This window comes from Microcaecilia unicolor, chromosome 11, assembly GCF_901765095.1.
Source record: "Microcaecilia unicolor chromosome 11, aMicUni1.1, whole genome shotgun sequence".
Lineage (NCBI taxonomy): Eukaryota > Metazoa > Chordata > Amphibia > Gymnophiona > Siphonopidae > Microcaecilia > Microcaecilia unicolor.
Window position 1 is genome coordinate 40,248,425 of NC_044041.1, and position 12,173 is coordinate 40,260,597.

A 12,173-nucleotide genomic window follows, 5' to 3' on the forward strand; every position below is an offset into this window, starting at 1 on the left:
AGAGCAGCTACCCTAAAAATCCCTGCAGACACCAAAGATCATTCAACACACATCAGCGCTGATCTTTAAAAAGGCTCTATTTCAGACACTTCAAATACATTTTACTTCCCCTTCCTTTCCGATTGTGTTTGAAATATTAGATAAACTGCTTCTACAAAGGCTGAAAGGAATATGCTGCCATTCTGACTTCAGACGTTAAATGGCAGTAGCCTGAATGCAGCACATCCCAATTATAACAGATTCTTGCCACTTCAATGCAAATCATTACTGATTTTCTAATACTGCAGACAGGGCTGGCTTTAGGCTGTACCATTAGTGTGACTGCAGCAGTCCCCATCTTGAAACACACCCAACCCTTCAGAACAATGAACAGGGCCAAAGACAAGCAGGGCAAGTGGGGATCCAGGAGCTTGAGCTCCATCAGTGTAGGAATGGCTCAATGGAGCATGTTCTAGTACAGAAAAGGCATACTCAAAAGGCTGGAGCATTAGAAAATCTACTAATTAAGAGGTACAAACTGCAGCAATCTTTAAGGTAAACGTGACAGTGCTTCTTTAAAAAGATGACCCACACAATCACAAATCTCTGAACCCTGCACATTACAATTTTTCACTAATGAAGCAAGATCACATACACTCTGCTTCACCCTGAGTAGCAGCTGCATTTAATCAGAAATGACAGAAGCAAACAAGTCACAATTATTCATTGGCCCTGTAAGAGCTAGTTAAACTGATAGCAGAAATCAGCTAGACCCAGAGGATGGAACACAATGTGCACCTGTCCCGCAGCACTAGATTAAAGACACATGGCATGGTCTTTCTTTCTAGTACAATGACATTTACCAGCTGCAAGATTTTGGTATCTTACAGGGGTTTTTATTTCTTTTTGGACAGGTTTATACAATCTCAAATTTTCAATAGTGCAACCTGTGCAAGAAATGACAAACGTTGTCCTTTACTTATAAACATCTACTATAGGCAAAACAAAAAAACCCACTTATCCATATTATAGATAAGTGACTATTCACATCTGTATATTACAATTTTCTTTTTAACAGCTCAAGAAAACTCTACAATGTCTTACAACATTAACCAGTATTCAACTTACTGAGTAACAAACAGCACATACAGAAGCCTTGAGTGTTTCACATTGTCAAGTTTACAGCTCAATGGTGGTTTCATCTTAGAAGTGAGAAAAAATTTAAATAACTTTACTGCAGTATAAAAAAAAAATATAAGATAACGAGTGAGATGGAAATGATTTGCACTCAGTCTCCATATCCATCTCTGATTCAGGAATTACAGCTTTGAAGAAAAAGGCTTTAGCCCGTATTTGCAGCACACATTAGGAAAAGCATTAATACATTAAAACTGAACTTAAGTTATTTATAAATTATGTAAGAGTATTTGTTGCAGCCTCAAATATAACATCTTACAGAGGGAATCAAAAATATTCAATTAAATACCTGGGTATAAACACTATAGAAAAAGACTGTCATTGTTAAATGTACAGCTATTATTTTAAATTTTCTGTTTGTTTCAACTGCTATCCAGTTCATGCATGACTTCCAAGACATGCATTTTGCCTAACCAATGGGGAACAATGTGGCGAGGGACTAGAATGCATGCTTAACAAGGCAAATGAAAACCTACTATATATTCTTGTGTTATATAGGGCCATACTGAAAACACATGCATTCTAGGATATTTCTCCCAACCCCCATCCCAAGCCACAATTTACCACATAAAACCCTGAGTACTGTCTGACCAGGAAAAGGGAAGTAAAGCAGCTTCCGTGAACTTTCAAGCACTCTTTCTTGCTTTACAGTAAGTTAGGCTTTGTAGGTTAGGGGACCAAAAGGAAAGCAAACCAGGAAGCACTACAAAAGAAGCACAGAAAAAAAAGACAGATGCACCATCTTAAGGATTGCTGGCCTTCCGGAATCTCATTTCCAATAAACTTTAGTCCCAAAAAGCACAACTAGACTGTGCACACAAGCAAAATGTAAAGTGTTGAATTCTTTGGAATCTGTCCCTGATTTATATGGAAACAATATGCTTCTACAGCTTGTTTTGAAACACCCAAGTCCTTAAGCATGCTGATGTCTATGCACTGTTGAAATTGCTGATGCTCTGTGGGTGAAGTTGCTGCCACATCTGCTGTTGCTGCACTGCCACCTGTTGTGACTGGTCTGACGTTGACAGAAGATTTACAAGTGGCGACACACAAGCTGCAGGAATGATCAAACCTGCAATTGGACAGCATACAAGAAAAACACAAACATTTAGTTTCATGACCTTTCAAAGACTGGTTAGATTAGAGGTTCCCAACCAGTGTGTTCTCATAAGCTTGGCATAAGCAGCAAGCCTGTACTTTCCTTAACAACCACCTGTGCTTACAAGCTGGGAAGACCAGAGATCCAGAGAGTTGGGTACTAGAAATCTCCGTAACTGGTCCCTATTTCTGTTTCTAAACTAGCCCCGATGATAACTGCTGTGACCAGTCTCAGAAATTCTGAGGTCTGCTATCCATATGTTCTGTATGCTACTTAGTTTTCCAAGTAGCTTATGTGCAGGGTTTTGTGTTACTTCACTGTATCTGGCAGTAGAAAGATTTTGTGTTGCTGTTGCTAAGATGAAACCAAAATTTGAAAAAATATTTATTTTGAAAGAGACGCTATACAGACTGTAAAATTAAGGCTGCATATTAATTGCGGTTAACATGTTAATTATTAATCACAATTAATAATTTACCTCCCTCCCTCCCCTGAGCGTGGTCCAGCATCTCTCACTCCCCTTCCAGACCGCCTGCAGCTCTCTTCCTTCTCACCTGGTTTACCTTTTTCAATTTACAGTGTTTTCAGCCCTGCAGCAGCAGCCATACTGAACCAGGCATTCCCTCTGAACCATCCTGCCCCCTGCTGAAGCAACTTTCTGTTTGGGATAGGTAAGGTCAGAGGGAAGGCCTGGTGCAGGCCGCAGGTAGTTCTTCCGTATGGCTGCTTTTGCTGCAGGGCCAAAGATGTACTGCAATTTTAAAAAGGTAAACTGGTGGGAAGAGAGCTGCGGGTGGTCCAGGATAGAGAGATGCTGGACTACATGCAAGCAGAGAGGGAAGTAATTGAAAGAGAACCACTGGGGGAGAAGGAGGGAGAAAGAACCTTGGCCAGGGCTAAAAGGGGAAGGACAGATGCTGGACTGTGCATGGGGGAAAGGGGGAAATAGGGAGAGATGCTGAATTGAGGGAGATATGTTAGAGAGAGAGAGAGAGAGAGAGAGAGAGAGAGAGAGAGAGAGAGAGATAATTGACCTGGGGTGGAGAGAAAGGTGTTGGACTTGGGGGGAAATAGGAGAGAAGCTGAATGGAGGGACAGAACGATGGAGAGAGGGAAGTGGAAGGATAAGAGAGGGAGCAAGAGATAATGGACCTGGGGTGTAGGGAAGAAAAAGAGCTGGTGGACTCAGGGTAGGGAGGGGAGAGAGAGAGAGAGAGAAAGAAAGAAAATGGACCTGAGGGTAGAGGGGAGAAAGAGTTGAACCTGGGGGCGGGAGAAAGGAAGATGGGCCTTTACTCAGTGGCATAGCCACAGGGGAGGGGCAGGGAGGGGCCCCCCCCTTCAAAACTGCAGTACCTGTTCAATGACTGGTGGGGTAGCTCAAGCCTCACCAGCTGAAGAAATCCATTGCCTGTGTCACCACCTTTCTTCACATAAAGCATTCTCCACTTGTGGTTGGGGGCACCTCGCTGCCTTCCTCACTCCTGAGGCAGCAAAAGGAGGAAGGGGGTTGCTTTAGAAGTGGATTTCTTTGACTGACAGGGCTTTGGCATCCCCACCAGCAAAGGTATGATATCTAATAGGGGGGGCAGGGAGAGCCTATGCATGTGCCCCTTCAGTCCATCCCTGTGCCCCCTCCCCAGTGGACTGCTGGCTATTCCCCACCATTAATTGCGATTAAACATTTTAATCGAAATGCAGCCATATTTAAAATGGAAACATGTTTTATGATGTTGACAGTAAATTTATTGTGATTTTCCTACTATTCAATCCCATATGTAAAAAGCTATATGCAACACATCAGTTCAAGATTTCTTACTGATATTGAAATTTATTTGAAAAATAAATTTAACATGTTTCACTTCAACAATAGCTTATACAACAAAGTAAATTCTGTTGAATATTTTTCATTTTCTTTGCACCATTTTTAACAATGAAATATTTAGATTTTTTTTTTCTAGCTGTGAATTTTAGAGTTCAGTGTGTCACACACATGAACATTGCCTGTCAGGTACGTCAAAAAAGAAGAATCTAGATGAATGTCTTCTTCATGTTTTCACGTGTTGCGTAATGGCTTGCTAGCAGAAAGGTGTAACCAACCTGAAACTACATTATAAACCATGCTTTCAAGAAGAAACTGAAAACTGAACTAGGCTCTGCTGATCTGGGAGTGTAAAAGTGCCAGACAGAGGCAGAAGCAGAGAAGGGCAAGCTGGATGCATCAGCCTGCATCACACTGCAAACACCATGCTCATCTACAAATAAGATATCAGTGCTTGAAAGTGGTTGCTTCACTTTCTATACACTGCTTTTAATGCAAAGGGGCCTCAAAAAGCCACATCTGGTTCCCAAGCCTTGAGTTATCAGCAGGAAACAAGGCAATCTGAGTAGTTACTGTAACAATTTGAAGACCAAAACTGAATCAATACTCCACTGAGCACTTGCTCAAATTTTAAGTTACAAATCACATTTCTTGTAAATATTGTTCTTTAGGAATGCAATGTGCTCTCTGGTCTTTCTATGTCCTCAAAAGTGATACGAAAAACATACTCACCTACAATCCTTTGCCCATCATCAGTCCGCAAGCGAACTATCTGCATTTTCACATTTGTTCCACTCACAGAAGCCAGGACACCTTCTACTTTTGTCCAAACGCTGAGTACTGACCCACACAAGACATAGTATGTACGGCAGCGTAGCCCAATTTCACAAACCAGCCCTAGGCTGGCTTTTTTACAGTTTCCTCTCCTGAAAAATGAAGACAGCTACAATCATAAGAGCCTCTGTTATTTAGTTCAGAAGTGTTACTTATACAACACACAAAATAGACAATGCCAAGAAGGGGGAAATTTGGGCTTATCTGTTAAATTTCCTTTCCTTGAGTCCTGCCAGACCAGTCTGGTGGGGTTATGTTCCCCGCCAGCAAAAAACAGCTGACTTCATTTCACTTACAAGGGGGCTGGTGCTGTCTTCAGCACTGTATATCAAAGCTAACACAGCTGAAAGCAATTCTTGTGAACTGGAAACCCAAAATATACCCAAAGCTAAACCTGGCACAGTCAAAATCAGTCCATTGTTACTAACCCAAGAATGAGAATTCCAAGGAAACTACAACCCCAGCTAATCTGCTACAACTTACCTTTTATTTCCAGACACATTGGAAGCAAGTGGAGGAAAAGGGGGCGGGGGGGGGGGGGGGGGGTTAACTTTAGATATCCTGACTGAGCCCTAATTCAAACACAGCACTACAGTGGAACAGGGGACAGGTTGGGAAGAAACTAAACTGAAGGACAACAGCAACCCCCCCCCCCCCCCCCACACACACACAAGGATCAGGGGAAGGAAGGGGGCTCTGTGGATCAGCCTCCGCCAATCCTAGCCTTTTACTCTGTTCAAGAAGGGGGGGGGGAATGAAAATCAACCCCAAAGTACTGTTGCCTGCAGCATCCCCCCAGACTCTGTACTCTACCAGGAATCTAAATTTAGTGTCTTCCTGAAAGTGGCACACTTTTAGTTTCTGCACCAGTCCACTGTCTGCAACATTTGCTGGAGCCAGATAAATACTGAGGTGAAAGCAGCACCAGAGGGAATAAAGTCAGCACAGAGCTACTTGTCTCTGGCTCCCTATGCAGACAGGGGAACATAACCTCTGAGCCTAGACTGGTCTGGCATGTACGGTAAGGAACGTGCTGCTTCTTTTGTTCATTTTTACTCATTTTAAGAACAGGACGTCTACATTCCCTCTGGCCATATTCAAATTAATGCTTCAAATTCCCTCGATTTACTTCTTTATAACACATACAATGGTGTTAAAGTTTCTAACCCCTCCCAATTTCCTCTATTATTGCATACATGTGAAACTGAATAGTTTCTGATCTTTAAATAAAATGTAATATTAGACAAAGGGAACTTGATTAAAACATAGCTTTTAAATTATATTTAAAGAACAAAGTTAACACCCATATTACCCATGTGAAAAAGTAACTGCCCCCTTAATCAATCAATTAACCAAACTTAATTGATTAGATTTAGCTAAATGAACACAACCAGGCTTGATTGCAGCCAGCCCTGTTGACTATATATTGAACCTTACTGGGATAGTGAAGTAGTCAAAGTTTCTATAAGAATGTTATACCACGATCAGAATAAATTCTACAAGAGATGAGGACAAAAAAAGTTGACTCATCAGTCTGGAAAGGGTTACAAAGCCATCTCTATAGTCCTGGGCCTCCACCAAGCCACAGTGAGAGCCATTATCTCTAAATGGAGAAGACATTACATTTGTACCCCGCGCTTTCCCGCTCATCGCAGGCTCAATGTGGCTTACATAGTAACAAGAGAATACAAGGTGAAATTAGATCTTACCTGCTAATTTTCTTTCCTCTAGACCCTCCAGACCGGTCAAGGCGCGTGGGTTATGTACTCCTACCAGCAGAGGGAGACTGAGAAAACACTGAGCTTTGAACACTGACTATATAACCTGTGCAGTACCTACAGTAGCCAGTATAACACTCACAAAGCAGAGCAACAAAAAACACAACCTTAACTTTAACCAGCAACCCTGTACATGGCTTCCGCCAACTGCAAGAACATACCCTGTTCCTTTCATTGCATTGTAGAGACTGTCATTACGTGCTTCCACAGGTGGACTTTCTACAACGCCACACCTGCACCAGACCCACACGCACCAAAAACTGGTAACAAGAGTCTGATATTATGACAATCATCAGCTGCCAAGAGATGCCAACAGCCACCTACCTCCTGGCCTACAGTATACCTGGGCGGGTCCTTGACTGGTCTGGAGGGTCTAGAGGAAAGAAAATTAGCAGGTAAGATCTAATTTCACCTTCCTCAGCGACCCTCCAGACCGGTCAAGACGCGTGGGACGTGCCAAAGCAGTAAATACCTTATGGGCGGGACCTACGAAGGCCAGAGGTCAACACTGCTGCTCCAAAACTCGCCTCTTCCTTCGCATGCACATCAATCCTATAATGCTTCACAAACGAATGCAACGAAGACCAAACCGCCGCCCGACAAATATCTGAAGGAGGAATCATACTATTCTCCGCCCAAGAGGCCGCAACAGCTCTGGTAGAATGAGCAGAAAACACCTTAGGAACCTCACGGCCCTTCCCCAAATAGGCCGACGCAATCGCCTCCTTCAACCATCTTGCTATCGTCGCCTTGGATGCCGCTGCACCCTTTTTAGGGCCACCATGAAGCACGAACAAACGATCCGACACTCTGAACTCCTGTGTTCTAGACAGATAACACCGCAAGATGCGCCGAACATCTAACTTCGCCAGCCGACGCTGTTCCGAATCTCCTGCCAAGTTACCTAAAACAGGCAACGAAATGACCTGATTAACATGAAACTCTGAAACCACTTTTGGCAAAAAGGAAGGCACCGTCCTCAAAGACACCTTTTCCTTGGAAAAGGACAGAAAGGGCTCTCTACACGACAGAGCCTGCAATTCCGAGACTCTCCGAGCTGAGGTAATAGCTACCAAAAAGACCGCCTTCAAGGAAAGATCTTTGCACGAAGCCGCAACCAAAGGTTCAAATGGAGGTCTGACTAAGGCATCTAAAACGAGATTCAAATCCCACGGGGGAACCAACCGCCGCCGAGGCGGCCACAACAACTTCACACCCTTCAAAAAACGAACAACCTAAGGAATAGAAGCAATGGACTTCCCCTGAACCTTCCCCCGAAAACACGACAACGCTGCCACCTGAACCTTCAAGGTAGCCAAGGCCAGACCCCTGTCCAAACCATCCTGCAAAAATTCCAAGACCTCCGCCACCGAGGAACGAAAAGGCATCACCGTCCGTTCTGCACACCAGTGCTCAAACAATCTCCAAACCCGAACATACGCCAATGAAGTGGAAGTTCTGCGGGACTTCAACATTGTATCAATGACTCTGGCAGAAAACCCTTTCTTCCTCAACCTGTGCCTCTCAAGAGCCAAGCCATAAGCGAGAACCGAGCCGGGTCTGGCATAACTATCGGGCCTTGACACAAGAGTACTGTTTCCGACAACTGAAGGGGCTTCGCGACCGCCAACCGCACCAGATCTCCGTACCACGGTCGACGCGGCCAGTTCGGAGCTATCAAAATCACCCGTCCTGAGTGCCGCTCGATGCGCTGGATTACTCGACCTACCAACGGCCACGGAGGAAACACATACAGCAATCCCTGCGGCCAGGGTAACAGCAGAGCGTCGAGACCCTCCGAACGCGGATCTCTCCGATGACTGAAAAACCGTGGGACTTGGGCATTGCGCGCTGTGGCCATCAGATCCATAACTGGCAGACCCCAGACCGACACAATTCGGTCGAACACCGCCTGATGCAGAGACCACTCTCCGGGATCCAGTGTATGCCGGCTCAAATAATCTGCGTCCACGTTGTCCACCCCGGCCACATGAGCCGCCGAGAGCGCCTGAAGATGACCTTCCGCCCATTGGCATAACAGTGCCGTCTCCTCCGCGACCGCCTGACTCTTTGTGCCCCCTTGACGATTTACATAGGCCACGGCTGTGGCATTGTCGCAGAGCGCTCTGACTGCCTTGTGGAGAAGCAGTGACTGAAAACACTGAAGAGCCAACCGAATGGCCCGAGTCTCTAACCGGTTGATGGACCACCTTGCTTCCGCCTGGGACCACCGCCCCTGCGCTACCTGACCGAGACAATGCGATCCCCATCCTAGCAGGCTGGCGTCTGTGACAAGAACCACCCACTGAGGGGACTCCAACGTCATTCCCTTCTCCAGATTGCAAGTTCTGAGCCACCAACGAAGGCTGCGACGGACAACCGCCGGCATCGGCAGACGTACCTCCAACTCCTGCGACAGGGGAGCCCACCGACTGAGTAGAGAGGACTGAAGCTGACACATGTGCGCCCTGGCCCAAGGAACTACTTCTATGGTTGCCGCCATCATCCCCAGAACTTGCAGGTAAGACTGGGCCGTTGGTGACGACAGTGCAAGAACCCGCCGAATCAGATCCTGCAACTTGCTGATTCTCGGGGGGGGGGGGGGGGGGGGGGCGCAAAAACACTTGACCCGAGCTCGTATCGAAGAGAACGCCCAGATACTCCAGAGACTGCGACGGTACCAACTGACTCTTGCTGAAATTCACCACCCAGCCCAGCGACTGGAGAAACTGTACCACACGCGACGTCGCTCTCCGCCCGGGACTTGGCCCGAATCAACCAATCGTCTAGATACGGGTGCACCAAAATGCCCTGCCGGCGCAAAGCTGCCGCCACCACCACCATGACCTTGGAAAAGGTGCGGGGAGCTGTTGCCAGACCGAAGGGCAGGGCACAAAACTGAAAGTGCTTCCCCAAAACTGCAAAGCGAAGAAAACGCTGGTGCGCCGCTCGAATGGGAATGTGAAGATAAGCATCTGTCAAGTCCAGAGAAGTTAGAAACTCTCCCTGCCGGACTGCAACAATGACCGACCGCAACGTCTCCAAGTGAAAAGAGGGAACTTTGAGCGCTGCATTGACTCTCTTTAGATCTAAAATAGGCCGAAAGGCACCCTCCTTCTTTGGCACCAGAAAGTAAATTGAGTAACACCCCGAGCGTTGCTGAGCGGGCGGAACAGAAACCACTGCTCCCAGACTGAGAAGACGACGCAATGTGTCTCGTACTGCTGCTCTCTTGAGCCTCGAGTGACAAGGGGACTCCAGAAACCGCTCGGGCGGAGAGGTCTCGAACTCCAGGGCATAACCATCTCGAACCACTTCGAGAACACACTGATCCGATGTGATGTGGACCCAGTTCTTGTAAAACTGACTCAGCCGAGCCCCTACACGCACCAGAACCTGGGTCCGCACACCTTCATTGGGCAAGCCGCCCCGAGGTCTGACCTCCCCCAAACGAACCCCGGCCTCCGCGACGACTCCCGCGAAAGGACTGGGTGCGCTGGAAGAACCGACCTCTAGAAGCCCCACTAAACCTACCAGGCCTATACCGTCGAGCCTCAGTAAGCCGGCCTCGAGAGGAATTACCCCTAACTCCCATCTTGGGACGAAAATCCAGGAGCCGAGGCACCTTGGCCTCACTAAGGCCTTTCACTAACTTATCCAACTCTTCGCCAAAAAGCCTAGAACCCTTGAAGGGGAGAGAACACAACTTAGCCTTAGAGGTCGCATCCGTGACCCAACCTCTTAACCAGAGAGCCCTACGCGCTCCCACTAGCATAGCCATATTTTTAGCCGACGCACGCAACAAATCATACAGTGCATCAGACAAAAAAGACGAACCCATCTCCAACTTGGCTAAATCCTGTAAGCCCGAGGTCCCAACCTCCCCGGGATCATCCAGGAGCTTCTCGGCCCAGCGAAAACACGTCCGCGCCACCAGGCCCCCACACACCGAGGCCTGGAGAGCTAGCGCCGACAAGTCGAAGCTTCGCTTAAGAAATGCTTCCAACCTCCTATCCTGGGGTTCACGGAGTGCGGCCCCACCATCTACTGGGATAGCCGTCGCTTTAGTCACCGCTGTAACCACTGCATCTACCGTAGGAGCCTTAAGGGAATCCCTATCCTCCTGCGGCAGGGGATAAAGTCTCGCCATTGCCTTAGAAACCTTACACGGCGAATCTGGCGAATCCCATTCCTGGGTAATCATCTCCCTGAGATCCTTGTTCATAGGAAAGGTCCGTGCTCTGCACTGAATTCCTTTCACCAAAGGATCCTGCCCAGATTCACCTGCAGCCACCTCAGGATTAAATTTAAGGGTAGATGTGACCTGATCAATGAGCTCCGAAAGCTCATCCCTATGAAAAATCCTGACCACTGAGGGATCTTCCCCAGGAAGGGAGTCCACCGGATCTACCGGACCCTCAAAACCCTCAGACTCTCCCCCATCACTAAATGGGCCTTCCGTGCCCACCTGAGACAGACATTCCTCGTCCTCTGTCCACTCTATCCGGGGTCTTTTAGGCAACATGGGACTAACCCCCTCCACTCCCTGGGGGGGGGCCCGATTTCCAAGCCTGAAAAAGAGTCCATACAAACTCAGGAGGAAAGCCAACCCCTCCTGGAGCCTCATTAGGCACTTTCTGTGGCACAACGGCGGCAACTGGCTCAACCACAGCAGCCTCTGCAGAACGCGCTGAATTCAAAATGGCGGCCGTTCCCGCCGAAACTGAAAGCGCTGCCGCCGGGCCTGCCTGAGTTACCGCTGATAAAGGGGCCGCCGATACCGCCGGAACTTCCGCGGTTAACTCCGGGGGAACTGCCTCCAAACGTTTGGGTTCACCGCACAGCCGACACTGACCACCCGGCGATTCGATACCCCGGCGCGAGCACGCTTGACAATGAAGGAGTTTGCCCGCCATAACTCCAAAGGTAAAGGCAGCGCTACCCCGTACCGGCCCCAATGTCAGGCAAGCCCCAAAAACACTGCTCTCTCTCGCTCTTAGGACGGAAAAGAACTCCCGTTCGTTCCGCACCAAATAAATAAATATATCTCCCTTAAAGGGACAGAAGACAATTCTGGCAGCTGAAAATTGTACGGCTCTCAAGGCTGCAGTACACAGAAAGCAGCCGAGGCACAAAGCTGCCAGTAACACAGTACTGGAGAGCAGCACAGCACAGGGGGAGGGACCCGCCAAAGCAGGTGTGACACCCCAGGGGGAACTACTGGGCCCCACCGGACCCAGGGCCCCGAAGCACTTTTTTTTTTTTTTTGTTGACAAACCACGTACAGGGTACTTAAAGGATAGAAATCTCTTAAAAGAAACCCAAAATCCTTAATCCCTAAAACCAAAGCTACCTCACCAGACTATTGAAGACTGCACAGGCTGTCCTTCTACCTCTGCTGAGACTGAGAAAATACTGGCTACTGTAGGTACTGCACAGGTTATATAGTCAGTGTTCAAAGCTC

At 47.4% G+C, this 12,173-nt stretch overlaps 1 protein-coding gene across 4 annotated transcripts in view; it reads right to left on the minus strand.

The window, feature by feature from the left end:
- Positions 1-1,211: 1,211 nt before the first annotated feature.
- SBNO1 (strawberry notch homolog 1) overlaps positions 1,212-12,173 on the minus strand; it is a 136,111-nt gene continuing 125,149 nt past the window's right edge. For all 4 annotated transcript variants that reach the window (XM_030219562.1, XM_030219560.1, XM_030219561.1 and 1 more), the window contains 2 exons: positions 4,830-5,023; positions 1,212-2,248 (listed from right to left, as the gene is read on the minus strand). In XM_030219562.1, the coding sequence (XP_030075422.1) occupies positions 2,106-2,248; positions 4,830-5,023 (337 nt within the window). In that variant the 3' untranslated portion in view covers positions 1,212-2,105. The remainder of the gene's footprint in view (positions 2,249-4,829; positions 5,024-12,173) is intronic.